Source organism: Phoca vitulina, unplaced genomic scaffold (genome assembly GCF_004348235.1).
Source record: "Phoca vitulina isolate PV1807 unplaced genomic scaffold, GSC_HSeal_1.0 scaffold13, whole genome shotgun sequence".
Lineage (NCBI taxonomy): Eukaryota > Metazoa > Chordata > Mammalia > Carnivora > Phocidae > Phoca > Phoca vitulina.
In genome coordinates, this window is record NW_022589716.1 from 46,349,053 (window position 1) to 46,368,698 (window position 19,646).

The window sequence follows — 19,646 nt, forward strand, 5'->3', positions numbered from 1 at the left end:
TGTGTGCATGAGTGTGTCACTCTGTGTTCCTTTCTATGTGTGCCTATGTGGGTTTGTGTATCTCTGTGGATGTCGCGTGTCTGCTTTGTATATTGAGTATGTATGCGTTTGTGTGTCTGTGCGTGTGGTATGTTGTTTGTGCGTCCCCATGTGTCCATGCGTGTGTATCTGTGGGGACGTCTATGCATGCCTGCATGTGTGGTGTGTGTCCTTGTGAACATGTAGCATCTGCATGTGTGTTTTCTGTGTCTGTACGTGTAGTATCTGGGTGTGGGTCTGTGCACGCATGTAGTCCGTTTGCTGTCTGTGTGTGTGGTGTGCGTTTGTGTCCCTACGTGGGTCTGTGTGCGCTAGGTGTGTTGCGCGTGGGTGTGGCGAGTCCTGCCGCGCTGACACTCGGGTGAGCCCGGCTGGGTTCCAGGCCTCGTGACGGTCCCCAGGCCGCCACCCCGGGGCGCGGCCTCCCGCGAGGCCGGGCGGGGAGGAGCGCGTGGCCGGGTCCGCGGGCTGTGCCCCCAGCTCCTCCCCGCGGGCCGGGCACACGTGGGCCCCGGGCGCCGCCTCTCCGCACCGCCCGCCTGTCCCGCGCGTCCCCACCCACCTCGGGCCGCCCCCGCCGCCGAGCCGGCCCGGGGATAAAGTGGCAGCGCAGACGCCGCGCCCTGTCGCCGCGGAGCCGGCGGCGCGCAGCTTGGCCCGGCACCGGCCCGCCGCAGACGAGGACCCGCGGCGCTCGGGGAACGCGACAGCGGCGCTTGTGGCCCCGGTAACTGCCTCCCGGCCCCCGCCCCAGCCAGCAAGTGCCGTCCCCAGGGGTGGGGAGCAGCCTCGGGGGTCCCCCGCGCGCTCGGCGTGGGCTCCCGCGCCCCCTGGTGCGCGCGCGTGTGTGCGCGCGTGTCTGTGGTGCGCGTGTCTGTGTGTGCGCGTGTGTGCGCGCGCCCTCCCCTGCTCCCTCGCACCAGCCCCCAAACCAACTTGTCCCCGTCAACTCCATCTTCCCGGTCCCCGCCGTCCCCGTGCACACGCCCGGCGAAGTCTCCTGGTTTTTCCGGTGGCTTTCCCAGTGACAGCTGCAGGGCTCCATTCCCTGCGCTGTCGGAGACAGGCAGGAAGCAAAGTTTGTCAGGAGCCTCGGGGGTGACTTTGCCTCGGGGACCCGCATTTGTGCATGTGCGAGGTGCCTCGGTGTGCGCGGAGCTAGTTTCCCAGTTTCCCGGGGCTCGCGAGCCCCTCTCGTCCCCGAACCCCTCCATCGGTTTGTGCAAGGAAAGTAATGACCTAAACTAGTAGTGGGGCATCTCAGGCGCCTGTTCCCCCGCCCCTGGGGAAGGAGGGGAGCCCCGGAGAGCTTGTCAGTGCGAGCTGGTAGCAGGCTCCCGGGCTCCGCACCCCTAAAGCCCGAAAGGCAGGCTCTGGGGGCAGGGCGCGGGGTAGGGGACAGGGGCTCCGGAGCTGCTTGAATGCTGCCCTGTGACGGCCGAGATGAGGGAACAGCCCTTATTTGCCTGGCTCTGATCCTTCATGCTGTCGTGGTTGTGGAATGCAAAAACCAGGACATGATGGAAACAGGTTTGTCATGGAATCTTTGGAATTTCAGACAGGAGGAATTAATTGGAGTATCATCCACCTCATTATTGTGCCCCTTTGAAACTTCCTTGGGGATTTTAAGATAGATGGGTCTTCTTGCAGCTGGGTCTTTATACCCACAGAGCTGACTGTAATTTCCACTTGATTACAGCTAAAATAGTCTTTAAGATGAAGTTTCCTGAAATGATTTAAAATAAACACAGATGGGAAGGGGGAAAAAGCTGTAATGAGGCACTTAAAAAATAAAGTGAGCATTTTCCTAAGAACAAATGGGATTTTTCAGTCTCGGAGAGATTGCAAGAAATATATGGGTTTTTAAAAATCTTTGAAATGGAGGGTTTTTTGTTTTTTTTTTAACTGCTTAAAAAATATTACTGACACCAAACAAGGCTTTTCTCCCCATCTCTATGTGTTTTGCCATATTTCTGACTTTGAAATATGTCCTCTTTTCTTTCAAGGACTTGCAGATCCTTTCAGAATGCCAGAGGAAAGTTCTCCCAGGCAGACCCCGCAGAGCGTTCCATACCAGGACCTGCCTCACCTGGTCAATGCCGACGGACAGTACCTCTTCTGCAGGTACTGGAAGCCGACGGGCACACCCAAGTAAGTCTGGCCCACAGTGCTGCCCCAGATGCCCACGGGCACATGCTCACCTGCCTCTCCTCCTTCTTCATGTAGCATCTCCTCTGGGGCCACTTTCTTCATGACCTACTTCACGTCAGGCACAGCAGTGCTAACAAAGCTGAGATTTATACTTGATCTTTTTTTTTTTTTTAATTAAGAAGCAGGAGTTCTATTTTCATTATAACAACCAGGATACGGATTCCACCGTATGGCAGTGTTCAAAAATTCCACATGACTTTATTTTTTGTACTGAAATTGATTTCCTGTGGTACAGGCATTCCTTTAAAAATCAAACCCAACAACTCCAGAAAGCCACCTAAGCAGATAAGAAAATCAAAACTGTATCAATAGAGTAATCTTCGTTCTCTTTCCTGCTTGATTATGAGCTTCAGAGGTCTCATACATGTACAACTAGGAAGAAAGGGGCCTGGGTATTTCCTTCTGAGTTCTTGCCAGCTCAATTACTTTGTACATTTTCCATCAAGGATTTGTCTTGCTATTAGAAACAGGCGTTGGGACTATACACCATCAGACAGCTGGTCTCCGGCTGCTCCCCTCCTCTTGTGCAAAATAGGGAAAACCCTGCTTGTTTGTGTTATTCAGGGAAAGAAATTATTTGTGGTAACCAATTGGCCTGGTGACGGGTGAGCATCTCCTGTCCCATGGATATTTTACCTGCCTCGAAGGCCTCTGGTCTCCTAGGGGACACGGTCTAATGTGGATTATGTCTCTCTTTGTGTTTCAGTAATCACCTGACCCTAGCACAGCCAGAGAGTCTCTCCTATATTTTCAACAAGGTAATCCAGGTAGCTGCCCATTAAAAACACAGAGATGGGGACTTTTAAAGACCTGGTTTAAATCATAGCTTCAGGGCAGCTGTAAACTGGCTCTCATAATGGACTGGTAATAATTCCTACCTGTTCTGGCAATACCTTTCTTGAAGATTTCCTCGAGAAGAGAGTGTGTATGTCTGCATACGTGTCAGATGGAGAGAGTGGGGACGGGAGGGAAGGAAGGAGGGAGGAAGCTGGGGGTGGGGAGAGAGAGGGGGAGGGAGGGAGAGAAAGGGTTGTCAAGCATTATCATTAATTCTCCATTCTGACTTATTCTCCACTCTGACTTAACTGGCTGTAGAATTGCATATTCTCAGTTCAATTTTTAAGAACTTTGTGGTATGTGGTGCATTATTTGATCAATTTACAAAAAGAGGACAAAGAATTGGAAGTACACATTTTTAATGTCCAGGTCCCGGACTTTGGGAGCTTTCCTTGGTTGAGTGGGGAGGCCATCTTAGTTCGAGGTCAATGAAATAAGGAGGGCCTTGGGTGTCTGGCTGGGGCCTCGCAGGGCGGTGGGCGAGTGGGTCGGGAATGGCCGAATTGGCTGCCCTTCCTTGGCCGTGAATGGTTTTCACAATCTCCACGCTGACGTGGTGCTGTGGGGAATTCTGTCTGCTCCTTAGCTTTTGCTCCACTTAGAAGCAGCAACACCCCCACACCCCGTAGTTTGAACTGAGCTGTCTCTGGGAAGTCAGGGTTTGCGTTGTAGTGGTTGCCGATGGCAGTAAGAAAGTAGGTGGGTGGCTGAGGCAGTTGGGTCCTGGGAGTTGGGAGAGAAATGTGACTGGGGGAGGGGCCACCCCCCATCTACTCTGCCTCTACTCCATGGAGATGATGCAGATCGTAGGGAGTTGGGGCCAATGTCAGGGGTGATCTTCAAACCATTTCACCAGCAGTCCTGACCAATCAGAAATTCCGGGAGGCCCCCTGTGGCAGGTGTTAACCCTGTGGTGGCATCTCTGGATCTTGAGGAGGGCTAGGGCTTCCTGGAGGAGGGATCATGGCAGCCAGAGTGATGGGGAGTGGTGAGGGCCTCAAGGCAGAGGTTTATACCAACTGCTATGAGAACATGTCCATGTCTTAATAACTGAGAGCAGCTGCTCGGGCAGCCAGCAGCTATTGTGCAGCCCTGCCTTCCTGTGCGCTCTGCAACATCTCCACTGTGGAGTTTCAGCACTGTTGCCTGTTGCTTTCAGGAAGGGGGAGGGGACAGCAGGTCACCACTGGCCTCAGTCTGTACCCTCTGGGGAATGTCCTCAAGGCCCTTTCCCAGTTAAGCTCAGGGCCTTCTCTGTTCTACCGTCTGTGGGGAAAACCCAGACAAATGTCACCTTCTCTCTGTCCTTCCACTCTGCTCCATTAAAAAAAAAAAATCTTTCTCCCAGAGGACCTTGAGACCTCCGAAGCCACCCCAGGTGTCACCTTACACAGAGGGTCTGTGTGCACCCCTCTTGGTTGCACTGCTTTGCATTGGTTTTATGGTCAGCGAGTTGCCTCCAGCTCCTGGGGCCTGCCTCAGAGCACCTGGAACTTTCTGCTCTCACAGGACTTGCTGGGCCCTAACACCAGCCCTGCAGGTGGCTCAGAGCAACACTGGGTCACAGGTGTCAGCCACAGCTGGGAAACTGGCCTAACCTGCTTATGGAAACAGATGATGTCTTTATAAATGCCAGCCTCTCGAACTGGACCCTGAGAAAGAAAGCATTTCTTGGGATCGTCATTCTAACGTGTGTGTCCAAACACGACGCTGTTTTTAATATAGCAGGCCAGAGGCTCAGCCTTGAATCATTTTGTGCCAGAGATTTTTTTTTTTTAAGATTTATTTATTTATTTATTTGACAGAGAGAGACACAGCGAGAGAGGGAACACAAGCAGGGGGAGTGGGAGAGGGAGAAGCAGACTTCCGGCTGAGCTGGAAGCCCGATGCGGGGCTTGATCCCAGGACCCTGGGATCATGACCTGAGCCGAAGGCAGATGCTTAACGACTGAGCAACCCAGGCGCCCCATGTGCCAGAGATTTTTAAGCCTACGTTTGGCAGTGTCAAGGCAAATTCATGCTCCTCTGGTGTTATTTCCTGTGATAACAAATGTTATACTTAAGGTAGAGCAGGATTATATCAGTTGAGTTTCTCATATTAATGGAGTATCAAATATGTTCCGGGGTCTGGATTCGACTGTCTACACACACGATCTCATCTGGACCTCACATCAACCTGTGAGGTAAATGTTACCATGACTCTTTCCATTCTACACGTGGGAGAACAGGCCCAAGATGACCCAGCTAGCGTAGCTGGATTCAGTTCAGAACCCTCTGGCTCCAAGTCAGTTGCTCTTAATGCACCACTGAGAAAGACAGACCTTCGTCTTTTTAAGTAGCGTCTTCCTGATCAATTCTTGCATTTCTCATTAAGGTTGAAGATCACTTCACCCTGCAGTAAAGAGTAAAAGAATAATGAATTCTCCCTAATCGTTTGCTCATATTTACTGGAAGTGGGAAATAGATGAAAGATACGGATCGTTTGGAAACCAAAAATCTTGGGAGGCCCTGGGGGGCGTGGATGCTTTATCCAGATGCGGTATCTCGGACTTTGACGATACCGGTTCTTCAGCACATTTCCAGCCCTGATGTCAGCAGGGAGACAGAGACAGCCCCCCGCCCCTCCGCCCGGTGGGGCTTGGGTTGCCTTGTGAGCTCCTGTGCACTGGAGTAGCATTTAGCCCCTTTGCATTCAGTCTGCCATGTGACCCTTAGTCTATTAAAGGACAACATTAAACGTCAGCTTCGGCATGTTACCCCACCACGCTCAGAACAGTGAAGGTGCGCCTGCCCCACGTGCTCGGAAACCATACTCAGTGTGAGGATTTCAAGGCTTCCTTTGATTCTGTGTGATGAGGAGGGCCAGGGGGCCCCCTGCAACTGTGTGATGGTGCAGCTGCGGTCCCCAGCAGATGCCTAGTTCTAGACCTGGGCCACAGCGTGTTGGCCTGATTATCCGCAGTGGGCGTGTGTTGGCTACATACGTCGGTGCCCTTCATCTTTCTTTAAAGCTGATACTTCCCTCCATGCACTTGGTCTCTGGGCAGCCCCTCAGCTCTGAAGAGCTGACAAGTGTTCCTGTCTCTAGCTTCCATGGTGATAACAACTGGTCTATTAGGGGAGCTGTTCCAAAGTGTGGTTGTCCCTTGTCCCTCACTCGCAGAGGTCCCGATGCACACACCCTCCCTGGAGACTTGCTGGAATTCACAAGGGACTCATTTTTGAAAATTTCATTTAGCATTTTGTTCCAAATTCCCCTACATTTTCAGAGACCTTCCAGAACAGAAGCCCCTGGAGTTCCTTCTCCAGACCTTGCTGGCTTTGTGCTCTTTGCCTTTCTGGCGTCTGACTTCAGTCTCAGTAACCTGGCTTTTCGCCACCAGTCGCCCCGCAGCCACGCCCGCACGTGGGAGCCACCGCCTCTCCCCCCGCCGTTCCACCAGCCTGGGCTGCATCCGAGGTGGTGTGCAGTTGGTGCGGTTTTCAGGACTTTCCTCTTGGTGACATGGTGTGGAGGCTGGAAATGGGGCATATGGCAGGAAAGGGACTAACGAGGGTCACGTGGCATCGTTTCTGGAACCTCCCCAAGTTCTTAGCCTTGGCCATTGTTAGTGGATCTAGAATCAATAAACCCAGGTCCCTGCTCCCGCTACTCCTCTCCTTATCCCTTATTCCCCAGAGAGGGGCTCAGCTGACATCCTCTACCTCTGCCCTGGGTCGCACTGATCCCTTTCTCCACGAAGCCTTCACAACCTGTAGCCGCAATTTTGGGCAATGCCGCTTTAGGACAATTCCTCCCACCTATGCAAATTTACCTGGAGAAGAAGTGATTCCTCAAAGCTGGGATATATTTAAACGTTACAAAACATACTCCCTTCCTGCCACCCTCATAATGTCCTCCTCACATCAACCACCAGCCCCTTGGGCGTGGCGCCAGTGGCCCCAGAAGATAAGGGCTCCTCCCAGCCAACTGGATCCGGACCCTGGGGATGCAGCGTCTCCACCATCTGGCTGGACATAATTTTGATCCCTATTGCCTTCTGGAATTTTGTTCTCATAGATCAGACTGGCTTTTCCTGTGCTCCCCTCCCCCTTCAGTTTTCTAACCAGGTTGTAAGTCAGTTATTTAGTGTCCCTGTCCCTGCCCCCAGCCTAGGGCATTAATCGCGTGTTCTGGGCAAGATTCCACGAGTTCTGCTTATAGCTTTGAGTGTTTCCGCCTCCTCGTATGTCCCCTGCTGCCTCCTGCAGCTCTCATGACCTCTCCCCACTCTGAACTCCTGCCACCTGCGGGACTAGGTGTCACTGCATCACTTACCTTTGGTTGCTACATCCTCAGGGTGGACCAGATCACATCCCTTCTTTGTCCCTACAAGGAGCCATTTTGAACTCCATTCTGTTGGTCTCCATGGGTGTGAGGACAGTCCAGCTCCCCCCACGCCCAGCCCCTGAGACCTGCCCCCTAGCTGTAAGGCGCTAGCATAGCTCTTGGGCTCTTCGGAAGCCTCTGTAACAAGACAGGCTGTTAGGGCTCACCTCCCTGCTCTTCTTGCTCAGCCACAGTCACGCTCCCATTCAACCAGCCCGTTCGGCCAACGTTTAGTTATTGACGTCTACATGCTCAAGGCATTGTGTTGGGCACCAGGGTGGGGAGAGGGTGGCAAAGACCGCTTTGTTTGCTGTAGGGGTGGGGGTAGGCGAACACATGGATAATTGTGATGTGATGTGGCAAGCCCCGAGAGATAGGAAACAGCTGGGCCCTGCAGAGCCTTTGTGCAAATGAGGAAAGGGGGTCCATCCAGGTAGACCCAGCCCTTTGGGTGTGTGGCTTGGGAAACAGAATGTGGGCTGGATTTCAGCTCCTACTCATCCTTCCAGCTAGTGCCCTTGACCTCCAAGAAGGGCATGCCAGGGAGCCGAGGCAGGAATGCGTGGGCTGCATGAGATGTTCAGGAGCCTCAGCAGTGGTATTACTGGGGCAGAAGGCAGGAACCTAATGAAGCTAGAGAGGTGGTAGGGGACAAAGCCCTGGGGGGTGGGGTGGGTGGGGGAGGCTGCGGGCTGAGCTATAGGCTTGGTCTTGAACCTTCAGGGGGTGGGGGCCCTGTTGGTAAGTTTTAAGCCAGAAGTACTGTAGTCAGACTTGTAACTTGGACAGCCAGCTGGTTGGAGGTGTTTGCCATAATCCAGGGGACAGGTGAAGAGGGCTGAGTCCCCACATAGTAGTGGTTCCATGTGATAGCAGTGGAAGAACTAAAGTTGCCCACTCCTGTTGATGATGGCGGTAGAGACAGGGAAGGATAGCTCCCAGGTGCCTCCCCAAGTGACAGGTGCATGGGGAATACAGGGTTCTCCTTCCCCACACACCCCTTATTATCTCTGCTCTGAAGATGCCCGCTCTACTCTCTGACGTTGAGGACAGGTGGGACCCCATGGGACCCTTCCCTGGAGCATCCCTGGAATAAACCAGTAGGAGAAATGGAGGAGAGGGAGCATGGCCAAGCAAACCTAATTCCCAAGAAAATATTAATGACGGGGACAAGTTCATTTTCATGAAGGTGAGAAAGGAATTCTGTCTTACATTGGCTCTCCACAAGGAGGACTCAAAAATGAAGCACCTTTGACTTAATGTGTTGTTTTACGAAATTTACACCTAAACTCTGAGAAAGTGGACCTCATTCTGAATTTATAGCAATGACACAATTTTCGATCAGATCAATCAGCTTTTCCCTAGCAATTTGATTTTCTTTTGCCTATTTTAAGAATTTCCAGAAGTTTCTTTCTCTTATATGAGCTGTTGTTTCTCTTTCTGATGTTTCTGCCTTTGTTATAGCATAGCAAAATGTCTTATTTTTAAATAGGGCATCTCTTCTGGGCGGGTTCTTTTTTTTAAGACTCTTCGAATAGCAAAGATCTTCTGATGGCCAGAGGAAGGGCCGGCTGCTATTCTTGCAGTTGATTTTTCCAACAGCTTCGTTAAGGGATAATTTCTTCCAGTTACTATAAGAATGTTCTGCAGATACAAATCTGGCTTTGTTTTGCAGTGGAATCTTAGAAAAAAATAGCAAAATAAGCTGCTTCCTGAATAGCACCCATTGTCCACCACTGTCTGTTTATCGACACCTTCGAGGTTTAGATCTTAATCCCAGAAGCACTCTGTCCGTGAATGCAAGCCAAACCATTGGTTATTATATAAATGGAGGAAATGGTCTTCAGTGGTGCGAATTTTTACAGCTGAGATTACAAGACAACCCTTGTCCCATATTTTAGGGTCATCCAAGGTTCTTGTTGGTAGGAGGTTCTTTTCATTTCACACAGCCTTGTTCATTGGGGGTGGGGGTGGGGATGTTGATGGTGGTCACTGAGGGACTGGGGGTGACATTGTTCTCTCTGTGTTGGAGACACACACAGCAGGGGGCTGTGTGGAGCCAGGAGGGCCTCGACAAGAGCTGTGAGCCCTGTCACTCCATTTGCAGCTGCCGGATGTGCTGACCATTCATTTCTTCTCTTGGCGCCCAGCAAATTCTCCTGTGTGCAGTGATGAAACACCATGCCTCCCCTTCCTCAAAAAGGTGTAAACAAGCTGTTTCTCATGGGATCACAGCTCTATCCTCATTTCTGGAAGGAAGGAAAGGAAGGAGGGAGGGAGGGTGGGAGGGAGCAGGGAAGAGGAGAAGAGGGATGAACAGAAGGAAAGAAAGAAGGTTTGGAAAAATATATTTTCAGTTGGTGTTAGGATTGAGGGAAATTGGACCTTCCTTTTCCTTGAACAAGTTTCCAAAACCAGAAATATTTACATTTCCATGGGGCAGGATTCACAGTGGTCAGGATGGAAATGGATCACTTTGTGAAGGCACACCTGCGTTACTTGAGGACACTCACGCGTCTGTCCCCTCATGCTGCTCCCTCCAGAGAGCAGATGTCGGGCGCAATGGCCCAGAGCAAGGCTTAGGTTCCTGAGATGGTGGTGTGCTTCTCCCACCAAACGCAGGTGTGCATTGTGCAGTGTTTGGTTTCTCTGCGCATGCGTGTGGTGTCCCTGGTGCCCAGAACAGCGGCCAACCCTCTGCAGGAGCTTGATGAACGTGTGTTAATGAGTGAATGAATCTACTCCAAAAGAGGAAAGGGACATGTGAGCATGTCACTAGCAGAGCTATCTCTCTTCTGGTGGAGGAAGTCAGACTTGAGTGCTAAGGTTTCCTTAGAGTTCCCCAGCTCTCTCTAGCCCTGGGGACTTCCCCAAGTAGGTGGTGGAGAGTTTTAGGGGGTCAGAGTCTGTGGGCCTTTTGACATCATGGGTATGTTAAGTATATGCAGTTTTCTGGAAAGGAAGATGGATTGCAGGCTCCATCAGACTCTCAAAATGGGGGTCCCTGACCCCCAAGGCTCTGTACAGGTGCCAGCATTTTGCAGTTGGGAAGACTGAGGCTCAGAGGGTAAACATGAGGTCACCTAGGGGGGTCGGCGTGGGCCCAGGGGCAGGGTCCTGCCTGCACACTCTCCTCTGTGCCACGTTCTCCCAGGAGTTGCTCCCATGCCTTCTTCTCATGGGTTTGCCGCAAGGTAGCCACAAGGTAGCCCCTTCACAGTAGGGATTTCAATAGATGTCCAGTTTGGGGCAGGGCTTGGAGAGGCCTGAGTGGCCACCTCCCTCCTCACTGCTGGAAGCCTTTCGATAACATCTCCATTTTGGTGGTTCTGTTTTCAGTGGATAGAAGCATGTGGGCACCTAGGCGATACGCCAGGATGCTGAGTAATGGGGGTCGATGGACTGCAGAAAGATGGCAGGAGACTCACTTAGGGGCCCCACGAGAAGGGGGATACATTCTAGGAGGAAGAGAAGCCCAGAAAGCCTCTAGGAGAATAAGAGGAGGTTGTGGCAGAGGAGGTATGGGGCCCCCCAATACAGAGGGGGCAGGAGGAGGAAGAACAGAAGGAGAAAAAGCTTGAAGGCAAGGAGAAAACCATATCTTTGGTCTCATGTAGCCTCTGGTTAATCTCGTCTTGTCAAGGCAGGGCAGTTTCCCCAGGCCACCTGCACGCTACTAGGTTAGAGGTGGAAGACCCCTGGCAAGGAAATTGCTGCCTTTGGATGTTGGGGAAGTTTTGCTCTGTTTATCCTGTTCAGTTGATCTTGAAGAGATACATTTCAGGGAAAGCCGGTCTCTCTGGGATGCAAAGCAAGATAGCGCAGTGAACAGTGTGGGCCAGACCGCAGGGAACAGACCAGGTCCTTGTGGACGAGGCGTGGGGCTCTAGGCCTTCCTTGACCAATCTCTGCATCCCTAAAATGGGGGGCACCAGCACCTTTTCCCTAGGGTGGTTGTACAGGTCAGGTATGTGTCAGAGTTCACGTCGGGCACGTAGTAAATGAGGTGTGAGTGTGGGCTCTTATTACTTAGTTTGATCTCTTTGGCTGCCTCCACCATCAGTCTGGCAGGCTGTGAGGAAGGACTGTGTGGTGGGCTTGTCTGTTACCCACCATTATCCCTTACTTCCCACCACCCTCCTGGCAAGCATCAGCCACATAAGCCCTACAGTGAAAGCAATAATGATTTTTTTAAAGATTTTTTATTTATTTCTTTGAGACACAGAGAGAACATGAGCGGGGTGGAGGTGTGGTGGGGGGGGGGCAGAGGGAGAGGTAGAAGCAGACTCCTCGCTGAGTACGGAGCCCAATGCCGGGTTCGATCCCAAGACCCTGAGATCATGACCTGAGCTGAAGGCAGACGCTTAACTGACTGAGGCACCCAGGTGCCCCGCAAGAATGATTTTTATAAATTCCACCTTTACAGCTCTCCCCTGTGACCACAGGCTACATGCTTTCCCTCAGTCTTCAGCCTATTTACGGTTTTTTTTTCCTTAGCAGTTAAACAACCATTCATTTCTGTTTTGAGGCATCTGGCTGGCTCAGCTGGTGGAGCGTGCAACTCTCGATCTCGGGGTCTTGAGTTGGAGCCCCACGTTGGGTGCAGAGATGACTTAAAACAAAAACGCCTCAGTTCCATTTCAGTGAGATTTCAGACTCCCTAAATAACAGAAGTTTAATAGAAATAGATGCTGGGTGCTTAGTTTACAAGGTAAAGGAACCAAGAAAGCCACAATTGAGCTGTTGGTGGTGAAATTCTTTTTGAGATAATGCATAGTTAGGATCATGAGACACATTTATCTCAAGTGAGAGCTCCGTGACAGTATGTGAAGTACGCTCTTGCCTGGCAGGGAGACCAAACCAGCCTTAGCAAGTAAGGCTGGAAGTCAGTGCAAGCAAACCTGAGTAGAAGCATCTACTCCATTTCCAGTAGTCTGTGTCTTAAGACATTTCTGTCTTGGGCATGTATGTCTCCTTTGGTCCTGATTGTGTATTAGGGTGCTGTGGAAATGTTTCTCTTGCAAGAGACTCGGTTAACTGGTACAAGTGCCATCCTGCCCTTTACTGCATCTGGAGTGGGTGGGGCAGTCCTGGGTGCATTAGTCATCTGTTGCTATGTAACAACGTGTAGTTAGCTCAAGATTCTGTGGATTGGCGATTCGTGCTGGGCTCAGCCGGGCAGTTCTTCTGCTGACCTTGGCTGGGCTTCCTCATGCATCTGTGGTCAGCTGCTGGCTCTGTGGGCCCTGGAGGGCTAGCTAGGGGTTGCTGGTCTCAGATGGTTTTACTCACAGTGCTGGTATCAGCATGCTGTTGGCAGGAGCTTGTCGGTTCTTCTGCATGCGGTCTGGCACCCTTAATCAGGCTAGCTCAGATTCTTCTTAGGGTGGCAATGTTTCAAGAGCAACGAGAGAGCAAACCCCAGTGTGTAAGTGCTTTTCAAGTCTCTGCTGGGGTGCAGCATGCAAGGGTCCCACTGTCAGAGTGAGTCAGCCCAGAGGTGGTATGCGAGGGCACATCCAAGGAACAAGGACAAGGGAAGGACATAAATGAGGTCACTTTTGACATTCTACCATATGGGGAAAAGATCTTTGTCCTAAGAGTCAGAAAACCAGCCTTGAAGTTTTATTTCTGCCTCTGCCTCTGAGTAGCTTTAGACAAGGTACCGTTTCTTAGACCTTCAGGCAAGTTCCCAGAGGGTTTTGCATTTTATATAACTCTAGAACACTGCATCTTATGATAGTAGAACAGCCCCTGAGCTTCTCCAGGGCAGAAGTCATGTTTACATTGTTTTGTTTTGTTTTGTTTTTAAGATTTTATTTATTTATTTGAGAGAGAGAGTGTGTGTGAGTGAGTGGGGGGGTGGGGCAGGAGGAAAGGAGGAGAGAGAATCTCAAGCTCACTCCATGCTGAGTGGGGAGCCAGACACGGGGCTCGATCTAATGACCCTGAGATCGTGACCTGAGCCCAAACCAAGAGTCGGATGCTCAACCGATTGCGCCACCCAGGCCCCAGTCATGTTTAGTGTTATTCTCTCTTCTCCAGCGCTCCCCCCTCATAGAGTTTCATGCCTGACACAAAATAAGGGATTTAAACATGTTTCTTGAATGAATAGATGAACTTCTCATATTTAGAGTCAGATGGATGATTGGGTTAGATGATTCTCCAAAGTCCCTTCTGGCATGGTTTTCAAGGAAAAGAACAGAATATTTCCACTGAGTGCAGATCAGAGGGGCTGACTTTTTGTTCAGGAAATGGAGTGCCAAAATCCAGATGTATCCCTGCAGGCGCTTGTAACACCTAGAATAAGAATATTCCCCGTAGGTAGTCCCCCGAGATACCAGGCGGCTGTGTTTTAGCCAATTCCACTTGGAGGTAAAATTCTGTATGTGAAAAGGCACGTGTGAGTGAGGCCTGCAGGATGGCAGAGAGGGGTTTCCACTTTAGCCTCCAAGTCAGAGTGGATGCCAGAATCTGGACGTGAGGTCTGCCTCCTTGTTTGATGTGGGGAGATGATTCAGCAGGATTAGCTGAGCTCCGGGTGCCAGCTCAGGGGCATGCTAGGCAGTGTCGGAGGGCCCACGATGTGGCACGGAGACTCCGGCCCGTTTGAGTGCACACCTCGAGCGCCCGAGTTCCTTCTGAACACCCTGCCTGTGCTGTACCCCCTTCTAGTCTTAGCGATACAGGAACGAAGCAGCTCTGTCCCCGCCCTCAAACACATCCGCGCACAGGTACCGACGGCGCAGTTCCAGTGGGCGCCATACACTCCGTGTTGGGGTTTCAGAGAGAAGTTTACGCTGGCTCTTGAAGGTGGAAAGGGGCATTCCTTTCCTCCGGGCAGGAGGGAGTCCTTTCCTCCAGGCATGGAAGTATGTTCTGAAAATGACAGGCATTCTTCAGAAACTGTAGTCAAAAGAACATGGCAGAAGATGAGTTTGGAATGGTTTGTTTGGGAGCCTGGGTTTGAATGGCTATTGCATTTGTTGGTTAAGGATGCCGTAACAGAAGACCACAGACCCAGTGGCCGAGACAACAGAAATTAATTTTCTCACAGTCCTGGACATTGGAAGTCCAAGATCAAGGTGCTGGCGTGGTTGGTTTCTGGTGAGAGCTATCTTCCTGCCTTATAGACTGCCACCTTTTTGCTCTCTCTTCACATGGTCTTCCCTCTGTGTGTGCACATTCCTGGTGTCTCTCTCCTTATAAGGGCAACAGTCCTACTGGATTGGGGCCCCATCCTTATGATCTCATTGAACCTGAATTACCTCCTTAAAGGCCTTATCTCTAAATACAGTTATACTGGAGGTTAGGGCTTCGACATCTGAATGCTGGGGGGACACAATCGTTTGTACCAGCTGTCCTTGACACGCTAAGGGAGTTGGGCCTTATTGTGTAGGCTGTGTGGGAACCATTATAGAGGCGGGGGCCAGTGCAGCTGGCTATTGTTTCCAGGCTAGTGCATTCAAAGCAACTGGAAAATCTTCCATGGCTGAACTTGGATGAGGATCCTGGCTTTTCATGTTTTTGCTTCTCTGTGGTTTCATGGTGGATGCCTTAGCCTGTCTGAAGCTGCTGTGGTTTTATCCTTCTCCTTGATGTCCAGCTGGCTAAGACACAGGTGTGGGAGTAGGCCAGGGATAAACTTTGTCTTTACAGAGGCAGGGCGCTATGCGGACCCGGTATTTACCCTCTCTGTAGCCATTCCCGCTTCTTCCTTACTGACTATTGTCCCCAGGGGTACAATTCACAATTGCTTTCTATCAGGTGCGACTATTCCATTCTCCTTACCCAGGGTCATTTGTAGCCAGGGCTGGCTATAGGCCCGGTCTTCCAGCTTATGACACTAGAAAAAGAAGAGCAAATTAAACCTAAAGCAAGCAGATGGGAGGAAATAATAAAGGTCACAGCAGAAATGAATGAAATAGAGAATAGAAAAAACAATAGATAAAAGAAACAAATCCAAATTTGGGTGTGTGAAAAGATCAACAAAACTGACAGAGCTTTAGCTAGATTGATCAAGAAAAAGAAGACTCGAGTGGCTAGGATCAGAAATGAAGGAGGGAACATTATTACTAATCTTTCATGAGTACAAAGGATTATAAAAGAATACTATGAACAATTATATGCTGATCAATCAGATAACTTAGGTGAAGTGGACAAATTTCTAGAAAGATGCAAACTACTGAAACTGACTTGAGAGAAAGAAAATCTGAATCAACTTACAAGAGACTGAATTAGTAAGCAGAAAACTACCCACACACAAAAAAAGCCCAGGCCCAGATGACTTTGCTGTGAAATCTACCAAACATATAGGGAATGAATATCAATTTCTTTCTAAGGGAAGAGGGAACATTTCTTAACTCATTCTAAGTGGCTAGTATCACCTGGATACCAAAAGTGAACAAAGAACATACAAGGAAATAAAATTACAGGCCAATGTTTGATATGCATATAGATGCAAAAATCCTCAATAAGATACTAGCAAACGGAACCCAGCGCCATTATACAGAATTATACACCATTACCAAGGGAGGCTTATTCCTGGCATGCAAGAGTGGTTTGATATCTGAAAAGTAATTATTGCAACACACCATATTGGTAGAATAAAGAAAAAAAAATCATCAAAAATATGTAGGAAAAGTATTTGGTAAAATCCAGCACACTTTCATGATAAAAACATGCACCCAACTAGAAGGGACCTTCCTTAACCTGATGAAGGGCAGTGACAAACAACTCAAGCTAGCATCATACTTAATGAGGAAAGACTATATGCTTTTCCCCTAAAGTCAGGAACAGGACAAGGATAGCCATCTCCCCATTGCTATTCAGCATTGTACTAGAGGATCTAGTCAGGGCAGTCAGATGAGAAAAGGAAATAAAAGGCATCTAGATTGGAAAGGAAGAAGTAAAACTATATTTGCAGATGACATGATCTTGTATATGGAAAATCCTAAGGAATCCACTAAAAACCATTAGAACTAATAAATGCACACAACAAGATTACAAGATACAAACTGAATAGACACAAATCATCTGTATTTCTACATACTTGCTGTGAACAACCGGAAAATGAACTTAAGAAAACAATTCCATTTACAAGAGTATCCAAGAGAGTAGAAATACTTAGGCCTAAGCTGAATAAGAGAAATGCAAAATTTATACTCTGGAAACTGCAAAACATTCTCAGGGAAATTAAAGAAAATCCAAATGAGTAGAAGACATCCCATATCAATGGACTAGAAGACAAGATTGTTAAGATGGCAGTACTCCCCAAATTGATCTACGGATTTAAGGCTTCTTTCTAGAAATTGACAAACTGTTCCTAAAATTCGTGTGGAAACTCAGGGGGACCAGAAAAGCCAAATCAGTCTTGCAAAAGAACAACCAAGTTGGAGGACTCATATTTTCTGATTTCAACACTTACTACAAAATAATAATCAAGACCATGTGCTACTGGCATAAGGATGAAAAAGAATCGAGAGTCCAGAAAAAAACCATATATCTATGATCAATTAATTTTTGATAAAAAGGCCACAATAATTCAATAGGAAATTTAGTTTTTCAACAAATGGTGCTGGGACAGTTGGATATCAACGTACAAAAAAATGAAGTTGGACCTCTTCCTTATACCATATGCAAAAATAAACTAAAAAACCTAAATGTCAGAGCTTGAACTATAAAAATCTTAGAAAAAAACATAGGCATAATTTTCACGACCTTGGATTTGACAGTGGTTTCTTCAGACACCAAAAGCACAAGTAACAAAAGAAAAAAAATTGATAAATTGGACTTCATCAGCATTAAAAACCTTTGTGCTTCAAAGTACACTATCAAGAAAGTGAAAAGACAATTAGAAGAAAATATTTACAAATCATTTATCTTCATAGGGAATCATATCTAAAATATAAAAAGAACACTTACAACTCATGATAAAAAGGCAAATGACCCAATTAAAAAATGGGCAAAGACCTGAAAACGTTTCTCCAAAGAACATCTACAAATGGCCAATGGGCGCATGAAAAGATGCTGAACATCACTAGCCCTCAGGGAAATGCAACCCAAAAGCACAATGAGCTACCACTTCACACCCACTAGGATGGCTAGAATCAAAAAGACAGTAACAATTACTGGCAAGGATGTGGAAAAATCAGGATGCTCACGCACTGCTGGAGGGAATTTGAAATGGTGCTGCCACTTTGGACAAACAGTCTGACAGTTACTCAAAGGTTAAACGCAGTTACCGTCTGACCCAGCTGCTTCATTCCTAGGGATATACAAAGGTAACTGAAAACCTATGTCCACATGAACACTGGTACATGACTACTCATAGCAGCGTTATTCCTAACAGTCAAAATGTGGGAACAATCCAAATGTCCAAATGAATATCCAAATGAATGGATAAATAAAATGTGGCATCTCCAGACAGTGGAATATTATTTGGACATAGAAAGGAATAAAATACTGATACATAGTATGCACAGCAGAAGCAGAGACCCTCGCACTGAGTGACAGAAGCCAGTCACAAAAGACCACATATTATGTGATTTCATTTATACAAAGTATCCGGCATAGGCAAATCTACTAAGGCGGAAAGTAGATTAGTGGTTCTCAAGAGCTGGGGTGGAGGTTGGGGAAGTAGGGGGTGATAGTTAATGAGTATGGGGTTTCTTTTTGGGGCGATGAAAATGCTCTAAAATTGATTATGGTGATGCTTGCACTACTGCGTGAATATACGAAACACCATTGCATTGTACACTTTAGAAGAGTGAATTGTATGGTCTGTGAATTATATCACAATAACTCTGTTACCAACAAATGCAAACACCTAGGAAAATGAGTTAAGGAATATGCCAATATTTTAAATGATGTTTACCATAAAAAATCCAATAGTACAGAAAGTTGTTTAAGAGAAAATGATACATGGGAATAACAATATAAAACCGTGGTCTCAGCCATATTAAAAATATGATCATGGAAAAAAAAAGATGAGAAATATGAATAGTGGTCATTTCTAGGTTGTGGAATTGTGATGGGCAATTTTCATTTTATTCTTCAGACTTTTTTGGTTTTCCCACATTTTCTAAAAGGGGCAGTTTATGGGAAGGCTTTAGAGGACTTCAAACCTGAGCCAGGTCTTGAAGGGTGACAGATTTGAGCAAAGAGGGAAGTGTGTCCCCGGCAGGAATGGGTAGCCTCAGAAGGCATGGTGGGGACAGAGAAAATGGCTGGAGCCCTGAGGGACGAGGCTCTGAAGGCAGGTGGCTGTCCCGCTGGAAGGGGCTCATGTGCCTTGTTTGGACTCTAACTTGCAGGCAGCAGGGAGGCTCTGAAACTCCCTTGTTGGATTTGGTGGGAGTTAATACAGGGAGAAGAGCAGAGACCCCGCTGCTGAGAGATCCACAGCAGATCGAGCAGCAGGAAGCATGTAAACAGAAGACCAAAAAGTAGTAGGTAGTCAGATGGAGAACTGGCAGAGAGCCGTGTCACAGGGGAACAGCAGGCCGCTGGCTTGGGCTCCCGTGGACAAGCAGCTGGCCTGGGAGTCTCCTCCCTCCAACTTGAGTGGTGTCAGCCACAAAGCGTGGAAATGGCTAAAAGGTTGACTCCACCATGGCACTCTTTTTTTTTTTTTTAAGATTTTACGTATTTATTTGAGAGAAAGAGAGAGAGAGCACAAACAGGGGGAGGGGCAGAAGGAGAAGCAGACTCCCCGCTGAGCAGGGAGCCCATCACAGGGTTTGATCCCAGGACGCCAGGATCACGATATGAGCTAAAGGCTGATGCTTAACCAACTGAGCCACCCAGGCGCCCCATGGCCCTCCTTACAGCTATTCTGAAAATGATTTGGGGACTCCCAGAGAGAGGGGTGTTGGATGTCAATAGGCCCCTGGCTTCCATGCCTCAGAGAGAGAGTGTATGTCCTGCAGCATCTGTGAGGGAAGAGACAAACATGAGGCTATCGCCAGCCACCCACACAGCCAGCCAGCCACCCATCCATCCTTCCACCCATCCCCTCATTCACCCATCCATCTGTACGCATCCATCATCTGTCCATCGTCCATCCATCATCCATCCGTCATCCATCCGTCCATCCATCCATCCGATTCACTCAACAAACATTCACTGAGCACCAGCTCTATGTCAGGCCTTTTGCTGGGCCTTGAGAGAGAGAGAAATCATTGAGACC

General features: G+C 48.8%; 1 protein-coding gene across 2 annotated transcripts in view; it reads left to right on the forward strand.

The window, feature by feature from the left end:
* Nucleotides 1–623: 623 nt before the first annotated feature.
* Nucleotides 624–19,646, forward strand: part of MGLL (monoglyceride lipase) — a 114,710-nt gene continuing 95,687 nt past the window's right edge. Inside the window, exons 1-2 of one of the 2 annotated variants that reach the window (XM_032412055.1) lie at nt 624–766; nt 2,046–2,190. In XM_032412055.1, the coding sequence (XP_032267946.1) occupies nt 2,066–2,190 (125 nt within the window). In that variant the 5' untranslated portion in view covers nt 624–766; nt 2,046–2,065. Of the gene's footprint in view, nt 767–1,042; nt 1,570–2,045; nt 2,191–19,646 lie in introns of those variants that run through there. The other variant, XM_032412054.1, reaches the window with a different exon arrangement.